General features: G+C 40.4%; 1 protein-coding gene across 2 annotated transcripts in view; it reads right to left on the bottom strand.

Annotated features, from left to right (window-relative positions):
* The window catches only part of LOC139411277 (homer scaffold protein 1b), a 120,486-nt gene that overhangs the window by 12,450 nt on the left and 84,885 nt on the right, over positions 1-23,151 (bottom strand). For both annotated transcript variants that reach the window (XM_071157347.1, XM_071157346.1), the window contains 2 exons: positions 17,573-17,729; positions 17,331-17,441 (listed from right to left, as the gene is read on the bottom strand). In XM_071157347.1, coding sequence (XP_071013448.1) covers positions 17,331-17,441; positions 17,573-17,729 — 268 coding nt within the window. The remainder of the gene's footprint in view (positions 1-17,330; positions 17,442-17,572; positions 17,730-23,151) is intronic.

Genomic DNA, 23,151 nt, shown 5'->3' with positions numbered 1-23,151 from the left:
ACATGATGGGAAATATAGGGTTAAATACAATTAGATTGATTGGGGAAATGAAAACCAGGTGTGTATAAAAACCAGACGAGACAAATGGATATATAAAAAATGGAGCGGCGATGGCTAGAAAGCCGGTGACGTCGATCGCCTAACGCCGCCCGAACAAGGAGAGGAGCCGACTTCAGTGGAAGTGACATTCCCTTTTCTATATTATGTTACGTTACAACCTTAAATTAAATGTATTAAATAAATAAAAATCCTCATCAATCTACACACAATACCGCATATTGACAATGCGAAAACAGGTTTTTAAAAATGTTTGCAAATGTATTAAAAATTATAAATAGAAATACCTTATTTACATACAGTGGGGCAAAAAAGTATTTAGTCAGCCAACAATTGTGCAAGTTCTCCCACTTAAAAAGATGAGAGAGGCCTGTCATTTTTATCATAGGTACACTTCAACTATGACAGACAAAATGAGAAAAGAAAATCCAGAAAATCACATTGTAGGAGTTTTAATGAATTTATTTGCAAATTATGGTGGAAAATAAGTATTTGGTCACCTACAAACAAGCATGATTTCTGGCTCTCACAGACCTGTAACTTCTTCTTTAAGAGGCTCCTCTGTCCTCCACTCGTTACCTGTATTAATGGCACCTGTTTGAACTTGTTATCAGTATAAAAGACACCTGTCCACAACCTCAAACAGTCACACTCCAAACTCCACTATGGCCAAGACCAAAGAGCTGTCAAAGGACACCAGAAACAAAATTGTAGACCTGCACCAGGCTGGGAAGACTGAACCTGCAATAGGTAAGCAGCTTGGTTCGAAGAAATCAACTGTGGGAGCAATTATCAGGAAATGGAAGACATACAAGACCACTGATAATCTCCCTCGATCTGGGGCTCCACGCAAGATCTCACCCCGTGGGGTCAAAATGATCATAAGAACGGTGAGCAAAAATCCCAGAACCACACGGGGGGACCTAGTGAATGAGCTGGGACCAAAGTAACAAAGCCTACCATCAGTAACACACTACGCCGCCAGGGACTCAAATTCTGCAATGCCAGATGTGTCCACCTGCTTAAGCCAGTACATGTCCAGGCCCGTCTGAAGTTTGCTAGAGAGCATTTGGATGATCCAGAATAAGGTTGGGAGAATGTCATATGGTCAGATGAAACCAAAATATAACTTTTTGGTAAAAACTCAACTCGTCGTGTTTGGAGGACAAAGAATGCTGAGTTGCATCCAAAGAACACCATACCTACTGTGAAGCATGGGGGTGGAAATATCATGCTTTGGGGCTGTTTTTCTGCAAAGGGACCAGGACGACTGATCCGTGTAAAGGAAAGAATGAATGGGGCCATGTATTGTGAGATTTTGAGTGAAAACCTCCTTCCATCAGCAAGGGCATTGAAGATGAAATGTGGCTGGGTCTTTCAGCATGACAATGATCCCAAACACACCGCCCGGGCTACGAAGGAGTGGCTTCGTAAGAAGCATTTCAAGGTCCTGGAGTGGCCTAGCCAGTCTCCAGATCTCAACCCCATAGAAAATCTTTGGAGGGAGTTGAAAGTCCGTGCTGCCCAGCAACAGCCCCATAACAACACTGCTCTAGAGGAGATCTGCATGGAGGAATGGGCCAAAATACCAGCAACAGTGTGTGGAAACCTTGTGAAGACTTACAGAAAACGCTTGACCTCTGTCATTGCCAGAAAGGGTATATAAGTATTGAGATAAACTTTTGTTATTGACCAAATACTTATTGTCCACCATAATTTGCAAATAAATTCATTAAAAAACCTACAATGTGATTTTCTGGAATTTTTTTCTCATTTTGTCTGTCATAGTTGAAGTGTACCTATGATGAAAATTACAGGCCTCTCTCATATTTTTAGGTGGGAGAACTTGCACAATTGGTGGCTGACTAAATACTTTTTTGTACCACTGTAAGTATTCAGACCCTTTGCTATGAAACTCAAAGTTTCCATTGAACATCCTGAGATGTCTCTCCAACTTGATTGGAGTCCACCTGTGGTAAATTCAATTGATTGGGCATAATTTGGAAAGACACATACCTGTCTACAGTGGGCTCCAAAATTACTGCCACCCCTGCCTGACTGGCAATGCACAAACAATACTTAAAAGAAATATAAACAACACAATTATAGAGATAAACTAAAAATACCAACATGTGAGAAATACTGTACTTTATTAATGTTTCAATGGAACACACCAAAATCATTTATTGATTCAATTATAAATCAATGTCTGGTGTGGGGATAAAATGGCGCCTGAGAGAGAACACTGTTTCAGCGAGCTCCCGTGTTAATTTCTCTTTTTATATTCATTTTCTAGCTTGAAAAAGTGGTAGAATTTGCTCAATAAGTTATCCTACAATGAGTCTTGATGGCTATTTCTCAAAGATTTCCGACAACATGACCAGCAGAACTACTAAGAACTCGACCAAAACTGGATTAGCATTTTCTTGTTCGCTGATGACCCTATACAGCTTGTTGAGTGTGGTCTTAGTGCCAGCATCGGTTTGTGGTGGTAAATAGACACCTACGAAAAACACAGAAAACTGTCTTGGTAAATAGCATGGTCTACAGCTTATCATGAGGTATTCTAACTCAGTCGAGCAGAACCTTGAGAGTTCCTTAATATTAGAGATCGCACACCAGCTGATGTCAACAAAGACACCCACACCTCCCCCTTGAGCTTACACAAGGCTGCAGTTCAATCCTGCTGATGCATAGAAAAACCAGCTAGATGTAGATTATCCATGTCCTTGTTCAGCCAGGACTCATAAGATATTACAGTTCTTCAGCTCCCGTTGATAGGATAGTCTCGAATAGAGCTCGTCCAGTTTGTTCTCCAGTAGTGGTACGTTCGCCAATAGAACGTAGGGTAGAGCTGGATAATTTATTAGCCAATGTTGTTTCATCAGAGTGCCTGCACGTTGGCCTCTTACGCCGTCTCTTCCTTTTCCAAGTCTCTGGAATTAGTGCCTGGTCCGGGGTGAGAAGTATTTCCTGTGCCGCCGACTCATTTAAGGAGCAATCTTCATCCAAATTACTGTTCTCATATCCAGAAGCCTTTTTCGGTCACAGGAAACGATGGCGGAAACATTATGTACAAAAACACACAAAATAGCAGAGTTGGTCAGGTGCCATTCTGTGTCGTATAATTATGAACAGATCTTTTAAACATTTTTCCCCACAAGCTTTTCTTCATGATATTATTACTCTGACTTCACCTCTATCAGCTGCATGCATGACCCTGAATTAGCTCTATAATTTTTTATGATCTATTTTTTCTCTCTGGCAGACAAACCAGCTCCCTTTAAACTTATTGGAGTAAAAAAATACAAATATTTGGTTCTCTACAGACCTTTCAGATCTTGTTATGATGAAATCAGGCCTGGGCCAAAGCTAGAAAGTATTACTCTGTAGCAGATTGGCAGTTTTTCATGCAATTTAGAAACAGATGCACTTCCTCAGTCAAGAAAGCTAAATCTAGCTACTTTCTAAGTTCTATCTCTGACCCTGCTGTTGAACAGTCTAAATTATGGAAAACAGTTAATACACTGATGCATGGAAATTCCTCTCCTTTCCTGCCTAAGCAAGTTGTCAGACTCTGGCATCATTACTGAGAAAATTAGATTAGTGAAGCTTTTAATTAAAATTTTATCTCTGCAGTAATTTTATTGAAATAAATGGTGGAACTGACCCTGGTCAGCCAGACAACTGCCTGCCCCTCTCCCAGCCTTTAGCTGTGTCACGCCCTGACCTTAGAGATCCTTATTATTCTCTATGTTTAGTTAGGTCAGGTTGTGACTCGGGTGGGAAAATCTTTGTTTTCTATTTCTTTGTGTTTTTGGCTGAGTATGGTTCCCAATCAGAGGCAGCTGTCTATCGTCTCTGATTGGGGATCATATTAAAGTTGTCATTTTCCTTTTGGGTTTTGTGGGATCTTGTTTTCTGTATAGTTTAATTTGCCTCACAGAACTGTGTGACTGGTCAGTGTGACTGGTCAGGCACCGAGTTATGTGCCTCCAGTGATGATCCATGGCACAAAGCCTCCAGTGATGATCCATGGCACAAAGCCTCCAGTGATGATCCATGGCACAAAGCCTCCAGTGATGATCCATGGCACAAAGCCTCCAGTGATGATCCATGGCACGGAGCCTCCAGTGATGATCCAGGGAAAGGAGCCTCCAGCGACGGATCCCAGTCCGGAGCCTCCAGCGACGATCCACAGTCCGGATTCTCCAGCGACGGTCCCCAGTCCGGAGCCCCCAGCGAGGGTTCCCAGTCCGGAGCCTTCAGCGAGTGTTCCCAGTCCAGAGCCCCTGGCGACGATCTACGGTCCGGAGGTCCCGGCGACAATCCCTGTAGAGGCGTCACCGAAGTGGGGGGAGCCTCAAGCGGAGCGGGGTCGGCGTCCCGCATCGGAGCCTCCACCAAGAGTAGATGCCCACCCAGACCCTCCCCTATAGGTTCAGGTTTGCGGCCGGAGTCCGCACCTTTGGGGGGGGGGGGGGGGGGTGGTACTGTCACGCCCTGACCTTAGAGAATAATAAGGATCTCTTTGTTTGGTTAGGTCAGGGTGTGACTCGGGTGGGAAAATCTATGTTTTCTATTTCTATTTGTTTTTGGCTGAGTATGGTTCTCTGTTTGGGGATCATATTTAAGTTGTCATTTTCCTTTTTGGTTTTGTGGGATCTTGTTTTCTGTATAGTTTATTTTGCCTTACAGAACTGTGCGCTTTCGTTTTTGTTGTTGTTATTTTGCTTTTGGTGTCATCAATAAAAATAATGATGTATGCCTACCACGCTGTACCTTGGTCTGGTCATTCCACAAACGAGAGCCGTAACAAGCTGGCTCGATGGAAGTTCCATGGAAGTTCCATTAACTTCTAGTGAATCTTTGCTTTAAATTCAACAGCTTTCTACTTGCTCGATGCCTTGTGAAAACTGAAAACAGTTTTTAATACAGACAATAGAACACTCGAACAAAACAACAAACGATGATGTGAATATACAAAACCGAAAACAGTACAGTGTGGACCAAACACTCACACGGAAAACAAACACCCACAACTCAAAAGTGAAACAAGGCTACCTAAGTATGATTCTCAATCAGGGACAACGATTGACAGCTGCCTCTGATTGAGAACCATACTAGGCCGAACACAAAAATCCAAAATGATTGAAAAACGAACATAGACAACCCACCCAACTCACGCCCTGACCATACTATAAAACAAAGACATAACAAAGGAACTAAGGTCAGAACGTGACAGGTGGTGTCTTGAGATGTTGCTTCATTATATCCACATCATTTTCCTACCTCATGATGCCATCTATTATGTGAAGTGCACCAGTCCCTCCTGCTCCAAAACCGCCATAAAAAAGCCAGAATACTGTTTGCAACTGCCCATGGGGACCAAGATCGTACTTTTTTGGAGAAATGTCCTCTGGTCTGATGAAACAAAAATAGAAAAAGGGGGAGGCTTGCAAGCCGGAGAACACCATCCCAACCGCAAAGCACGGAGGTGGCAGCATCATGTTGTGGGGATGTTGTGGGGATGCTTTGCTGCAGGAGGGACTGGTGCACTTCACATAATAGATGGCATCATGAGGTAGGAAAATTATGTGGATATAATGAAGCAACATCTCAAGACACCAGTCAGGAAGTTTAAGCTTGGTCGCAAATGGGTCTTCCAAATGGACAATGACCCCAAGCATACTTCCAAAGTTGTGGATAACAAAGTCAAGGTATTGGAGTGGCCATCACAAAGCCCTGAACTCAATCCTATAGAAAAGTTGTGGGCAGAACTGAAAAAGCGTGTGTGAGCAAGGAGGCCTACAAACCAGACTCAGTTACACCAGCTCTGTCAGGAGGAATGGGCCAAAATTCACCCAACGTATTGTGGGAAGCTTGTGGAAGGGTACCTGAAACGTTTGACCGAAGTTAAACAGTTTAAAGGCAATCCTACCAAATACTAATTGAGTGTATGTAAACTTCTGACCCACTGGGAATGTGATGAAAGAAATAAAAGCTGAAATGAATAATTATCTCTACTATTATTCTGACATTTCACATTCTTAAAATAAAGTGGTGATCCTAACTGACCTAAAACAGGGAATTTTTACTTGGATTAAATGTCAGGAATTGTGAAAAACTGAGTTTAAATGTATTAGGCTAATGTGTATGTCATCTTCCGACAACTGTACTTTGGATGATGCCATCATTGATTGTGTTCCCACCTATAAATATCTGGGAATCTGGATTGCTCGAAAAGCTATCTCACAAAAAGCATGTTGATTAATCAGTTAAGAAATCAATAATTAAAATAGGCGTCCTCTATAGGAACAGGTCCTGTCTTTCATTATTGCAGAAAACAAATAATTCAGTCAACATTCATTACGATTATTTACTATGGCAATATCGTCTATATGCATACAGCTGCCACTGTATTGTAGCCATTGGACAAAGTTGATCATAGCGCATTGAAACTTATTATGGGCGATAGGTTCAGTACACATCATTGCATTTTATATCAGAATGTGGGCTGGCCCTCCTTGAAGTGTCATAGAATTATTAATTGCACTCCTTTTTTCTATAAAGCCCTCTTGCATAACCTTCTACCATACCTTAACTTATTGTTAACCTATAGATATACGGGCTACCGGACACAGGCTCAGAGATGGCTATCTGTAGAGATCCCTTCGATCTCCACTGAGTTGGGTCGATCTGCTATTAGTTTTTTTGCATCTGGAATGATCTACAATGCACTTTAAAATTGAAGGAATTGGTGCCTCTAGGGCATTTCAGACGGTTGTTAGGGGACCTTTTTACTGAAGAATGTGTCTGGTTTTTATGATTGTTTTTGGCCTTTTCTGTATTCTTGTGTATATGAATGTGTATTTTAATGTGTTCATTGTTTTGTATGTATATTACTGTGCTATATAGCATTGACTCCTTGTCAAAATAAAGGTTTAAGAAAATGACATTGTAAATTGCATTCATTTTTATTTGTAGACTGTCTGAAATTGGCCTGGGTTAGGCAGCCGGCATTTGATTTGAAAACTACCTGAAAGATAAGACAATGTGTTTCTTCTGATAGTGTTAAGTCAGGTTTCCTTGATATTACTAAAGGTGTCCCCCAAGGGTCAATTTTGGACCATGTACTTTTTTACTATCTTTAGACAACAATATTGGTTTGTCTGTAAGAAATTGTAACCTCCACTTGTATGCGGACAATACTGTTGACCTTTCTGTTGACAAGGCTCTTCCAGAACTGCAATTTGCCTTTGTTGCTTTGCTGAAAGCAGTTGTTGAACTGAAAGCTGTACTTAATGTAGGTAAGTATATATTATTTTCCAAAAAGCTTAAAAATGTATCTGACGATTTATGCATATAATGGGAGGGTTTCATTACAAAATGCTATTATATCCATTTTCAGATGAGCTTTTATTGTTGAAATAATTTATGAAAGAGATTGGTGTGTCTTTTCACCACCTAATCATGTCATGGGGTTGTTCAATGACAGACATGTATTTGATTGAACTCTATAATTTGATGGTTTCATTTCAGAGAGACAAATAATCATGTTTTGTTGCAAAGCGCTATATATCCGCCTCATTCGCAGAGAAATAAGTAGTACTGCTAGGTTTTAAACAGTCAAATGTGACAAATTACAATTTTTTTCATAATAAAAACTGTATACATTATGAACTTGTGACACATTCGTACACATGGATTTTCTGTTGTACAGTAGATATGTGCTAGTAGAGTAGGGGCCTGAGGGCACACACTTAACCTCTTTGGGATAGGGGGCAGCATTTTCACTTTTGGATGAATAGCATACCCAGAGTGAACTGCCTCCTACTCAGTCCCAGATGTGAATAATGCATATTATTATTAGTATTGGATAGGAAACACTCTGAAGTTTCTAAAACTGTTTGAATGATGTCTGTGAGTATAACAGAACTCATAAGGCAAGCAAAAACATGAGAAAAAATCCAAACAGGAAGTGGGAAATCTGAGGTTTCTAGTTTTTGAGCCCCTATAAAATTCACAGTGAGATATTTAGAACTTTAGAAAGTTGTTTCAGGCTTCTCCTGTGAAGACATTTATGATAAAAACATCCTAAAGATTGATTCTATACTTAGTTTGACAAGTTTCTTTGACCTGTAATATAACTTTTTGATATTTTTGTCCGACTGGACCTGAACGAGCTTTTGGATTTGTTTACCAAACACCCTAACAAAAGAAGCTATTTGGACATAAATGATGGACATTACCGAACAAAACAAGCATTTATTGTGGAACTGCGATTCCTGGGAGTGCATTCTGATGAAGATATTCAAAGGTAAGTGAATATGTATAATGCTATTTATGACTGATGTTGACATGGCAGATATTTATTTTGGCTGGTTTGGGCTCTGAGCGCCGTTCTCAGATTATGCTTTTTCCGTAAAGTTTTTTTGAAATCTGATACAGTGGTTGCATTAAGGAGAAGTGTATCTAAAGTTTCATGCATAACACTTGAATTTTCATCAACATTTATAATGTGTCACGAATCCCGTTTCCTGAGTCTGTTTTTTGCCTATGTTCTGTCCTGGAGAGTTTTTTCCGGCGTCTGGTTGCCGGGCAATGTAGCCAGTTGGGGTTTCTGATTACCCGCACCTGTATCCCATCAGCTATCTGCACACCTGGTCCTGATCAACATCTCTCCTCTTCATAAGCCCGGACCTGACATCCATTCCCTGCCGGATCGTTAGCCATGAACAGTATGTTGTGCCAGAGTATCAGCCTCAAGTTGGATAGAATTTGTTTTGTTGTTTGTTACGTATTGCTTGCCTTGAACTTACCTCTGTTTGTTCTGTCTTCAGTTACTCACCCGGATCATTTACCCCATTCCCGCCTGGTCGTCGGAGGATTCCGCTTCCCCATTGGATCCACCTATTTACTCCCATCAACTCACCACCGCTACCCAATACGCCACCTGGATATATCTACCCATTCACATTCACTTGTAAATAAATACTCACCTTCTTCCTACTCTCCTTGTCCTGGTCTGCTTCTGGGTTCGATTTTGAAGAAACGTGACATAATGAGTATTTCTGTCAATTCAAGTGGCTCTCTGCAATATCACTGCATGTTTTGGAACTACTGAACATAACACGCCAATGTAAAATATGATTTTTGGATATAAATATGAACTTTACCGAACAAAGCCTACATGTATTGTGTAACATGAAGTCCTATGAGTGTAATCTGATGAAGATCATCAAAGGTTAGTGATTCATTTTATATCTATTTGTGCTTTTTGTGACTCCTCTTTTTGGATGGAAAAATGGCTGGGTTTTTCTGTGAGTTGGTGGTGACCTAACATAATCGTTTGTGGAGCCTTCGTTGTAAAGCATTTTTTAAATCAGACACTGTGGCTGGATTAACAAGGATTTTATCTTTAAAATGGTGCCTAATACGTGTATGTTTGATCAATTTGATTTATGAGATTTCTGTTGATTTATATTTGGTGCTCTGCAATTTCATTGGCTGTTTGCAAGCGGTTCCGCAAGCGGAACGGTGTTCCCAGTCTTAGACAGGTTAATATGTGACCCATTTCAGGAAAAAATGTGTATCAGGTCACTACGATATCAAAGGAGATGGTGAAAACGCCTGTCACCAGATTATATCTTCAAACTAAGGGCAACCATGGCATCCGTGACAGGCATCCATGACATTCAACCATGATACATACGGGTAAGAAAGTCTAGCTAGCTAAATTTTCAGATATTACAAGTTTAAAATATTTACAAAGTTGTCTTAATTTCTAGTTAAAGTGTACTGTTAGCTAGCTAACATTAGCTGGCTGGCTCGCTAGCTAATGTTATGTGTGATCTTATTATTCATATCTCAGTGCCATTTGCTTGGCTAGTTATAGCCTAAATTTAGCTATCTAACATTGAACCTGGTTGGTTAGCTACCTGCAGATTCATGCAGGGTTGTAAAGTCATGAGTTGGGATTATGGTTCATTGTTTACCTAGCTAGCTAGCTACATGTCTTAACAAAAGACTCTACTATCCAAGTAACCATTTCGGGTGAGTTCGTAAATTCAGTATGGCCATCTACTCCAATTTCAGAGCACTCATCTGAGTGTGCCAGAGCACAGAATAACTGATGAATTTACAACCGCTCAGTAAACGGCAAAAAAGCGGCATTAACTTGTTGCCAGCAGCACAGTTGCAGTCACCAATGCTCTGGATAACATGAAAACAGCCTTTTCTCAAAAGTGAGGTTGCGAGTTCATCAGCTTTCAAAGCAGAATTACTTTCCCATTGTTCCTCAAATGCAGTGTATGATATACCATTTTGTAGCTCTGTGTCTCTGCTTTTATCTCTGCTTTATCTTTTTTTTTTTTTTGCTACATAAGACTGAATCAAGAAGATCGCTCACATATGTTGTGAAATCTGTTGTGAATGTGTTGTAAAGTACCTGTTTGCCTTGGCAGCAGCTAATGGGAATCCATAATAAATACAAATACGAATACAATATAAAACATTTGAAAAAATTAATTTGTCACATACGCCGAATACAACCACTGTAGACTTTACCATGAAATGCATGATTACGAGCCTTTCCCAGCAATGCAGAGTATAAAAAAATAAAAAATAAAAACTCTAACACAAGAGGAATGAAATACACAAGAATGAACCTACAGTGCCTTCAGGGGCCACAGTGTCTCCTGACCCCTCCTGTCTCAGCCTCCAGTATTTATGCTGCAGTAGTTTATGTGTCGGGGGGCTAGGGTCAGTTTGTTATATCTGGAGTACTTCTCCTGTCCTATCCGGTGTCCTGTGTGAATTTAAGTATGCGCTCTCTAATTCTCTCTTTCTTTCTCTCTCTCTCTCGGAGGACCTGAGCCCTAGGACCATGCCTCAGGACTACCTGACAAGATAACTCCTTGCTGTCCCCAGTCCACCTGGCCGTGCTGCTGCTCCAGTTTCAACTGTTCTGCCTGTGATTATTATTATTTGACCATGCTGGTCATTTATGAACATTTGAACATCTTGGCCATGTTCTGTTATAATCTCCACCCGGCACAGCCAGAAGAGGACTGTCCACCCCACATAGTCTGGTTCCTCTCTAGGTTTCTTCCTACGTTTTGGCCTTTCTAGGGAGTTTTTCCTAGCCACCGTGCTTCTACACCTGCATTGCTTGCTGTTTGGGGTTTTAGGCTGGGTTTCTGTACAGCACTTTGAGATATCAACTGATGTACGAAGGGCTATATAAATAAATTTGATTTGATTCAGAAAGTATTCACACCCCTTTACTTTTCCCACATAGTGTTGTGTTACAGCCTGAATTTAAAATAGATTAAATCGAGATTTTGTGTCACACATCTACACACAATACCCTATAATGTCAAAGTAATAATGTTGAGAAATATATATATAAAATGTCAAAGCGGAAATGTCTTAAGTCAATGAAACCCATTTGTTTTGGCACACCTAAATACATTCAGGAGTAAAAATGTGCTCAAGAAATCACATAATAAGTTGCATGGATGCATTCCGTGTTCAATAATAGTGGTTACCATGATTTTTTAATTATGTTAACCACTATTACTCCCCACTGTACCCCACACATACAATTATCTGTGAAGTCCTTCAATCGAGTAGTGAATTTCAAGCAGAGACTCAACCACAATGACCAAGGAGGTTTATCAAAGAAGGGCAACGATTGGTAGATGTGTAAATAAACAATTTAAAAAAGCAGACGCCGAATATTCCTTTGAGCATGGTGAAGTTATTAATTAGGCTTTGTATGGGTATCAAGTCACCCAGTCACTACAGAGATACAGTTGTCCTTCCTAACTCAATTGCCGGGAAGGAAGGGAACTGCTCAGGGTTTTAACCAACAGAGTTGAATTGTTTTGATATGAAAAAACTAAGGATAGATGGAGGTAGTTACTCCACAATACTCTATACAATACTAAGGTAGTTACTCCACAATATTAACCTTAATGACAGAGCGAAAAGAAGGAAGCCTGTACAGCACATATGTCAGAGTCAAGGCCCGCGGGCCACATCCGGCCCGCAAGAAGGTTTTTTACGGCCCCTGGGATGATCTTGATTTATTATTAGAACCGGCCCGCAGCAAGCCGGCAGCCCGCAGATCTTTTACACGCACCAATACTACATTTCCCACAATGCAAAGGTGACGCACCGAGCAGTAGGCTGCTTCATTTCAATATTTATTGGCACAGCAGTCGTCAGCATCACAGTAAAATTAACTTTCAGATACCCATCAAAAATGGCAAAACGGAAGGTGGATACTGAGAACCGGGGGTTTCAAACAAGGTGGGAGTCGGAGTATATGTTCACGAAGGTAGCTGGAAAACCTGTGTGTCTTCTGTGTGGAGAAAGTGTGGCGGTACTGAAAGAGTATAATCTGAGACGACATTATGAAACGAAACACGCGGACACACACGCGGACGCAACTGTCAAGGCCAGTTTTATTTTGGCAGAAGAGATCGCTAAATCAGCCCGGCCATTTACGGAGGGGGATTTCATCAAAAACTGCATGATTAAAGTTTGTGACGAAGTTTGCCCAGAAAAAAGGCAACTCTTTTTAAATGTGAGTCTGAGCAGAAACACCATTGCCGAGAGAGTAGACCAGTTGTCCATCAATCTAAAAGAGCAGCTTGTGAAAAAGGGAAAAGATTTTATTGCATATTCCTTGGCTGTGGATGAGAGCACCGACATTTCTGACATTGCCCAGTTGTCAATTTTCATCCGCGGAGTGGACTCCAACCTAAGCGTGACAGAGGAGTTTTTGGCTTTACGTCCTATGCATGGCACAACTACGGGGCATGATTTGTATGAAGAGGTGTCAAGATGTGTAAATGAGATGGAGCTGCCTTGGGAAAAACTCGTGGGTTTGACAACCGACGGAGCACCTGCGATGTGTGGACACAGGAGCGGACTGGTGGCGAAGATACGGGAAAAGATGCAAGAGGAAAACGCGACAGGTGAGCTGACAGCTTATCATTGTATCATACACCAGGAAGCGTTGTGCGGTAAAGCCTTGAAAATGGAGCATGTAATGAGCATCATCACGCGCACAGTTAACTTTATCAGAGCCAAAGGTTTGAATCACCGCCAGTTCAAGGCATTTCTGACGGAGTTAGAAACGGAGCATGGTGATTTGCCTTATCACACAGAGGTGCGATGGCTAAGCCAGGGAAAGGTGCTTCAAAGATGTTTCGAGCTTCGTGAGGAGATTTGTCTGTTCTTGGACAGCAAAGGGAAAGACACAACACAACTCCGAGACGAAATGTTTCTGTGTGAAATGGCTTTTCTGTGTGACATTACGAGTCATCTGAATGCAATAAACTTGCAGCTGCAGGGTCGGGATCGTGTCATCTCTGATATGTACAGTACAGTGAAGGCATTTAAAACCAAACTGACTCTGTGGGAGACGCAGATGCGGAAAGAAAATTTGAGCCACTTTCCCAGCTGCCAGACCATGAAAGAGAAGCTCTCTACCAGTGCGTTCCCGAGCACACAGTTGGCTGATAAAATAGGTATGCTTGCCGCTGACTTTCGACGCCGATTTGCTGACTTTGAAGCACAAAAAAGCAGGTTGGAACTGCTCGGTAACCCATTTGCTGTTGACGTGGAAAGCTCACCACCAAACCTCCAAATGGAGTTGATTGACCTCCAATGCAATGATGCACTGAGGGCAAAATATGCGGCAGTGGCGGAGTTCGCCCGTTTCCTCCCCGGCACAATGCCCCAGCTGCGCATCCAGGCTGCTCAAACGTTGTCTATGTTTGGCAGCACATACCTGTGTGAACAACTGTTTTCTTTGATGAACCTGAACAAAACATCACACAGAAGTCGACTTACTGCTGAACACCTCCACTCAATTCTGAGGATTTCTTCAGCTCAGAGCCTTACCCCGAACATTGATGAACTTGTGGAAAAGATGGGACACCACCAAGTATCACCCTCAACCTCAAACAAGTGAACATTACTGTGCAATCACATATTTAGAGTTTTTACTCAGTTCAAGTTTAAAAGTTAAAATTTAATATTTGTTTTCACTGCATGTTACTTCTCCTTAAACAAAGTGTTGTTTTTGATTAATAGATTTTTGCACTTTATTTTTTTGTATTTCAATCCAATTATATTTTAAAAATATTTCAGTTGAGTGGATGATAGAAAATTGCTATTATTGTTTTTTCTTTGAAGTAAATTTAGCCCACTTTTGCTAAAATAGAAAATATAGTCTACTGATGGTGCCTTGAATACCGGTTTCTTTCATTTAATGTTCATGTTATGGGGATATTTATATAAAGGAAATTTGTCTTTTGTGTCTGTTGAAAATTAAAGATTACTGACAGAGCCATAAGAAAATATTGCTTTATTTATCTGATCATATTGTAATATATTTGTTAGGTTTTCAGTAGGTTCAATTAGGTTCACTAGACTATATGCGTCATTTAAAAATTTTTCAATGAACATTCGAACAGTCCGGCCCTCGTCTTGTAGCTGATTTTTTTATTTGGCCCTCCGTCCATTTGACTTTGACACCCCTGCTGTACAGAATACACATATTCCAAAACATGCATCCTGTTTGCAACAAGGCACTTAAGTAATACTGCAAAACATGTGAAAAATAAATGTACTTTTTGTCCTGAATAAAAAGCATTATGTTTGGGGCAAATCCAACACATCACTGATTACCACTCTTCATATTTTCAAGCATGTGGTGGCTGCATCATGTTATGGGTATGCTTGTCATTGGCAAGGACTAGGGAGTTTTTTTAGGATAAAAAGAAACGGAATACAGATATAAGCACAGGCAAAATCCTAGAGAAAAACCTGGTTCAGTCTGCTTTCCAACAGACACTAGGAGACAAATTCAACTTTCAGCAGGACAATAATCTAAAACACAAGGCCAAATCTACACCGGAGTTGCTTACCAAGACAACATTTAATGTTCCTGAGATTGCCTAGTTACAGTTAAATCGTCTTGAAAATATATTTCAAGTCTTGCTGTCTAGCAATTATCAACAATCAACGTGACAGAGCTTGAAGGATTTTAAAAAGACAAATGGGCAAATATTGTACAATCGAGGTGTGCAAAGCTCTTAAAGCCCAAAAGACTCACAGCTGTTATTGCATGCCAAAGGTGCTTCTAAAACATATTGACTCAAGGGGTGTAAACACACACGTAAATGAGAAATGTCTGTATTTCATGTGGAAAACATTTGCAAACATTTCTAAAACAGGTTTTTGTTTTGTCATTATGGGCTATTGTGTGTAGATGGGTGAGAAAAACAATGAATTCAATCCATTTTGAATGTAACACAACAAAATGTGGAATAAGTCAGGAGGTATTCATACTTTCTGAAGGCACTACAGGGAGTACCAGATTAATGTGCAGGGGTACGAGGTATTTGAGGTAGATATGTACATAAAGGCAGGGTAAAGTGACTAGGCATCATGATAGATAATAATAGTAGTAAAATAAAGAACAGAGTAGCATCTGCAAATGATGAGTGTAAAAGTGTGTGTATTTTGAGTGTATGTGATGTGTGTGTTGTGTCGGTATGCGTGTGTGTGTATCAATACAGTAACATGAGATCTGTATGTAAAATATTTACATTTTATCATTTGAGTCATTTAGCAGATGCTCTTATCCAGAGTGACTTAGTCCATTCCTCTTAAGGTCGCTAGGTTAGACAACCACATATCACAGTCAAATATATAGGATACGAACATTCCATTCTAGCTAAACAATAAATAAATAGCATTTTGCCACAAAACCCATTTTAATACGAAAATGTATGAATAAGCAAATTTGAGAAGAGTCATATTTTACACACTGATGAAAAAACACAAATGTGAAAAATTGGTGAATGTAGCATTGAACGTTTCCCTGCTTATAAATATCTGGGTATCTGGATTGTCGACAAGCTATCTCCCAAAAATCATATTGATGGGTTAGTTAAAAGTAAAGAATTATAATGAGCTTCCTTTATAGGACTAGGTGCCAGTATTTTCATTTTTGGAAAAAAACGTTCCCGTAGTAAACGTGATACTTTGTCAGGACAAGATGCTACAATATGTATATAATTGACAGCTTAGGATAGAAAACACTCAAAAGTTTCCAAAACTGTAAAAATATTGTCTGTGAGTATAACAGAACTGACGTTGCAGGCAAAAACCTGAGAAAAATCCAATCCGGAAGTGCCTCATGTTTTGAAAGCGCTGCGTTCCAATGCGTCACTATTGAGCAGTGAATGGGCTATCAACCAGATTACTCTTTCTCCGTATTCCCGAAGGTGTTTACAGCATTGTGACGTAGTTTTACGCATTTATGTTGAAGAATACCCGTAGGCGGCGACATTGCGCAAGTGGTCACCTGATGCTCCCAGAGAGATTCTCGCGTAAAATACAGAGGTAGCCATTACTCCAATCGGTCCAACTGAAAAACTAATTGTCCTGATGGATATATTATCGAATAGATATTTGAAAAACACCTTGAGGATTGATTATAAACAACGTTTGCCATGTTTCTGTCGATATTATGGAGCTAATTTGGAATATTCTTCGCCGTTTTCGTGACTGCAATTTCCGGGCGATTTCTCAGCCAAACTTGAAGAACAAATGGAGCTATTTCGCCGACAAAAATAATATTTTTGGAAAAAAGGAACATTTGTTATCTAACTGAGAGTCTCGTGAGTGAAAACATCCGAAACTCATCAAAGGTAAACTATTTAATTTGATTGCTTTTCTGATTTCCGTGACCAAGTTAGCTGCTGCTAGCTGGACAAAATGCTATCGATAAAAATGCTATCGATAAACTTACACAAATGCTTGTCTAGCTATGGCTGTAAAGCATATTTTGAAAATCTGAGATGACAGGGTGATTAACAAAAGGCTAAGCTGTGTCTCAATATATTTCAATTGTGATTTTCATGAATAGGAATATTTTCTAGTAATATTATGTCCGTTGCGTTATGCTAATTAGTGTCAGATGATGACAACGGTCCCGTTCACGGGATGGGGTGACACTAGAGGTTAATTGAGGACCTCTAACCTCTTTGTTAGGGAATGTGTTTGCTTCTTAAATTGCTTGTAGTATTGTATGTTCTCATTATGTTTAACGGTTGAATGTTGTAAATGTTATAAATTGTGTTCATGCAGAGCTCCCTTGGAAAAGAAGCCTTGGTCCCAATGGGACTCCATGCTAAAATAAAGATCAAATAAAATAGGTGTCTCCAAATATGTCACACACGTACCTCTTCTTTATCCTTCAGAGTGCTTTCCAGTTCCTCAATGGTCTGGTTTAGCTCCGTCTTCTGGGATTTGATCACAGGGGTCTGGGAGTTCTGGCACTCTAGCTCAGTCACCTAGACACACATGCACGCACACACACATAGACAAAATAAATCAGAAATAAGATACACACATAAACTGAACAAATACCATTGATGCGCCACACACCATTCCCATCTCTCTCCCATGTCTTCTGCCTCCTCACCCGTTTGTGGAGTCTCTCGGCCTCCTCCTGGTAGGCAGCCAGTTGTTGTTTCCACTGTTTTACGTTAGCTGTGGACTCCAGCAGAGTGGCTGTTAGCTTAGCATTGTTCCCCTTTAGAGCTGATAGCTCTGCCTCCCAGTGCTTATTGATGGAGGGGCTGGGAAAGAGGACACATTAACATGATTACTTTATAAGAACAGAACAGAAGGTAACATACTACAGTGGGGCAAAAAAGTATTTAGTCAGCCACCAATTGTGCAAGTTCTCCCACTTAAAAAGATGAGAGAGGCCTGTAATTTTCATCAGAGGTACACTTCAACTATGACAGACAAAATGAAAAAAGAAAATCCAGAAAATCACATTGTAGGATTTTTAATGAATTTATTTGCCAAATGATGGTGGAAAAAAAGTATTTGGTCACCTACAAACAAGCAAGATTTCTGGCTCTCACAGACCTGTAACTTCTTCTTTAAGAGGCTCCTCTGTCCTCCACTCGTTACCTGTATTAATGGCACCTGTTTGAACTTGTTATCAGTATAAAAGACACCTGTCCACAACCTCAAACAGTCACACTCCAAACTCCACTATGGCCAAGACCAAAGAGCTGTCAAAGGACACCAGAAACAAAATTGTAGACCTGCACCAGGCTGGGAAGACTGAATCGGCAATAGGTAAGCAGCTTGGTTCGAAGAAATCAACTGTGGGAGCAATTATTAGAAAATGGAAGACATACAAGACCACTGATAATCTCCCTCGATCTGAGGCTCCACGCAAGATCTCACCCCGTGGGGTCAAAATGATCACAAGAACGGTGAGCAAAAATCCCAGAACCACACGGGGGGACCTAGTGAATGACCTGTAGAGAGCTGGGACCAAAGTAACAAAGCCTACCATCAGTAACACACTACGCCGTCAGAGACTCAAATTCTGCAGTGCCAGACGTGTCCCCATGCTTAGCCAGTACATGTCCAGGCCCGTCTGAAGTTTGCTAGAGAGCATTTGGATGATCCAGAAGAAGATTGGGAGAATGTCATATGGTCAGATGAAACCAAAATATAACTTTTTGGTAAGAACTCAACTCGTCGTGTTTGGAGGACAAAGAATGCTGAGTTGCATCCAAAGAACACCATACCTACTGTGAAGCATGGGGGTGGAAACATCATGCTTTGGGGGTGTTTTTCTGCAAAACCTCCTTCCATCAACAAGGGCATTGAAGATGAAACGTGGCTGGGTCTTTCAGCATGACAATGATCCCAAACACACCGCGCAAGCAACGAAGGAGTGGCTTCGTAAGAAGCATTTCAAGGTCCTGGAGTGGCCTAGCCAGTCTCCAGATCTCAACCCCATAGAAAATCTTTGCAGGGAATTGATAGTCCGTGTTGCCCAGCAACAGCCCCAAAACATCACTGCTCTAGAGGAGATCTGCATGGAGGAATGGGACAAAATACCAGCAACAGTGTGTGAAAACCTTGTGAAGACTTACAGAAAACGTTTGACCTCTGTCATTGCCAACAAAGGGTATATAACAAAGTATTGAGATAAACTGTTGTTATTGACCAAATACTTATTTTCCACCATAATTTGCAAATAAATTCATAAAAAATCCTACAATGTGATATTCTGGATTTTTTTCTTCTCATTTTGTCTGTCATGGTTGAAGTGAACCTATGATGAAAATTACAGGCCTCTCTCATCTTTTTAAGTGGGAGAACTTGCACAATTGGTGGCTGACTAAATACTTGTTTGCCCCACTGTATGTGACAATCCGCTGTAATCAGGAGATGAGATCAGTCATGCTGAGACCAAGGTCTCTTTTACAGATGAGCCCTATATCAAACATACACATCAAGTGTACACTGTACTGTACACTGAGTGTACAAACATTAAGAACACCATCCTAATATTGAGGTCACACCCCTCAACTCATTGGGGCATGGAATCTACACAGTGTCAAAAGCGTTGCACAGGGATGCTGGCCCATGTTGACTCCAATGCTTCCCACAGTTTTGTCAAGTTGGCTGGATGTCCTATGAGTGGTGGACCATTCTTGGTACACACGGGAAACTGTTTAGCATGAAAATCCCAGCAGCAGTGCCGTTCTTGACACAAACCAGTGCGACCTGGCACCTACTACCATGTCCCGTTCCATCAGAAGAAACACCTCGTGTCCTGTTTTTCAGGTAGTTTTCAAACTAAATGCAGGCTGCCTGACTGAGGCCAATTTCAGACAGTCTACAAATTAATAATAAATGGTCAACAGTGTCAAAAGCCTTCAACAGGTATATGAAAAGGTCAGCACAATGCTGCCTTTTGTCCACGCAATTTACAGTCTCATTATCACCAAAGAAGCAGCAGATATAATGCTATGATATGGCCTGAAACCCGACTGGTGGACAGTTAGAATACATTTTGAAGCTAGAAAATATCTAAGCTGAGTGTTGATTAAATATTATTTTTAATTGCTAGGCAAGATAGTTAATGTCAGAGGGGCAACCACCTTCGTGGAGAGGGAGTACATGGGCAGCCTTCCAGGCCTTAGTGATAGCACCCAAAATAATTGTCAGATTAAAAATATGTGTCAATGATTCCACAATTAGGGGAGCAGAAAGCTGCAGTAAGAAAGATGCTAGACTCTGACACAACTTGATAAAGCTGAGAGGGAGATACATTTCCACACTTCAGTGGATTAACTGTTTTCCAAAATTTTGACAGATCACCAACAGAGTCTAAAAACATATATAACCGTAACATGCAACAATTTTAAGATTTTACTGAGTTACAGTTCATATAAGGAAATCAGTGAATTTAAATCAATTCATTAGGCCCTAATCTGTGGATTTCACATGACTGGGAATACATATTTGCATCTGTTTTTAAAAAAGTAGGTGCGTGGATCAGAAAGCAAGTCAGTATCTGGTGTGACCACCATTTGCCTCATGCAGCGCAACAAATCTCCTTCGCATAGAGTTGATAATGGCCTGTGGAATGTTGTCCCACTCTTCAATGGTTGTGCGAAGTTGCTGAATACTGACAGGAACTGGAATAAGCTGTCGTACACGTCTATCCAGTGCATCCCAAACATGCTCAATGGGTGGCATGTCTGGTGAATATGCAGGCCATGGAAGAACTGGGACAATTTCAGTTTCCAGGAATGTGGCTGTGCTTTATCACGCTGAAACATGAGGTGATGTCAGCAGATGGATGGTACTACAATGCTCACTAACAGGGATGTAAACAAATTTGTGCACAAAATTTGAGAGAAATAAGCTTTATGTGCGTATGGAACATTTATGGGATCTTTTATTTCAGCTCATGAAACATTGAACTAACACTTTACATGTTGTGTCTATATTATTGTTCAGTGTATTTCTTAATTGCCTGAAAAGCTGCCAATCAGCTACAATCCGTTCTTCTATTTTTGGCCAAGGCCTGATTTATCGTCATAACAAGATCTGAAAGTTCTATAGCGAATCAAGGATTCGTTCACATTTTTACTGCAAGGCGTTTAACACTAGATCCACTGGGCCTCAAGGGACCCTCCTTATTTCTGACCACAACATTCTAACAGTGTAATTCATTCATTTCATATATGCTAGGGCAAGATCACTTGATTGTGTTTATTAAGGTGTTAGGTAACATGTATATAGCCTCTTTATTGTTATGTCATTTTCAATGTTTTTAAATAGGATATCCAATAGGCCTCCTCCCTCTGTAGTAGTAGGATCTCGATGTTACCTCCACTCCTTGGTGGAGCAACATGCTCAACGTCTGTGTATTTGAGGGAGGAGATGGGATGGTTAGCTTCAACAAAGTGAGCTGCGACTGGATAGTCAGTGTTCTTACACCTGATTGAGCTGCGGTGTTCAGCTATGCATTGTTTAAATTGTATTTTTGTTTGTCCTATGAAGGCTTTCCCACATGAACAGGTGATGAGATAGATTACTCCCGTGAGATGATACCCCTGACAGGGATTTTTCAACCTGTATGTGTGTGTCTGAAGCAGGATGTTTTTGTAGTGCTATTATTGCACGGTGAGCATGAGCCACATTTATAGTTCCCATTTGGAATGGGTGTCAAGAGAGTCTGAGTGGGCTCAGGGTGCAGGTCAAATATCACTAAGCTATCCCCAATATTGCGACCACACTTATAGACCACCAGTGGGGGTTATTTGAAGAGGTGTGACATTTCTTGTCTGAATGCAGAATATGCCAGTGCTTTTTCAGGATTGTTTTAATTTTCGCTGAACACTTGGGGTACTTAGTGCAAAATATTGCATTGTTTTTCTTCTTTGGTTTAGTTTTCAGCAATTCCTGTCTTGGTTTTTGAGATATTTTCATCATTGCAACATCAAGAGTTTTTTGTACTTGCTAGTGTACAAGTTCGCCAAATCAAAAGTGGCCAGCAGGGTGCCCTCTGGTATCCTTCCTAAGCCCTCTATCAATGAGATCATCTGACTAGTGTCTTTTATATTATATTCTCAACCATCGGATTTATGCGGTGGTCCACAAATGTAGAAATGTTGAACGTCACAGAGTCAATTGCTGCTACAATGGATCTACCTGGGGTAGGAGACACTTGTGTTTTTCAGCGACTGTATGAAAGGTTGGTATCTTAGGAAATTTCACACATTGAAATTCACATTCTTTGTTGCTGATTTGTCCTGATTCCAAACAGCTTTCCACTGTGGATGTGATAGAAGTCACCTTTAGATAGTTGTCATTCATAGTCACATTTGTTTTGTATACAAATTCCTCCTCCTTTGTCACATTTTTTGGGGATATTTAAATTATATTTTCTATGAACAAGTCTTATAAATTAATATATTATTTATACAGTACACCCAATATGTTCCCAGTGTTGATGATGCTTATTGTGCACTATGGTTTAACCAAAATATTACATGTAACAAAATTTTATGAAATTGTAAACAATTAAATATATATGTGAAATGTAATTAAACAATATTGTATATTGATGCTAATCTTATGCTAATGCTAGCAATAGCCTAATATATTCAATATGCTGTAAACTATTGTCTTTTAACAGTTTCACTCAATTCATTCTAATCAACCTAATAATTATGACACACCTCTCACTATTTTCATTGGTTGCACTAATTGCACTGGTTTGTCTACATAACCTGGTTCAAGCATTCATGACATTACCCTGAAGAAGGCACAGTGATGCTGAAACTTTGGTGGTTCACCCAATAAATTACTGGGAGTTTATACATAGAGTGTGCAACCCGCTTTGCTTTATAGCTTACAGTTTGTTCACCATTAGTCAGCACCTCTACACTAAATCATTTTCTCTGGATGTGCGCCAGCTCATGCTCTTTATTGGTTTATAAACTTACCATGGTATACTACGTTAATGCTATATGTATGGGCCATTTTGTTACTTGGTAGCTACTTGCAGCAGACCCTATGTTGTGGATAATCTACAGCTATTTTGGACTGTCCCTACTGTAACGTTAACATTAGTTAGGCTTCACTAACTAGCGTTACTGTTTTAGGTGGAGCTATTCTTTGCTACTTTTCAAATGAATACTACATAATATTTCACATATCATCTTGATA

This window comes from Oncorhynchus clarkii, chromosome 6 (assembly GCF_045791955.1).
Source record: "Oncorhynchus clarkii lewisi isolate Uvic-CL-2024 chromosome 6, UVic_Ocla_1.0, whole genome shotgun sequence".
NCBI classification, from domain to species: Eukaryota; Metazoa; Chordata; class Actinopteri; order Salmoniformes; family Salmonidae; genus Oncorhynchus; species Oncorhynchus clarkii.
This window is presented reverse-complemented; position numbering and strand designations above follow the sequence as displayed.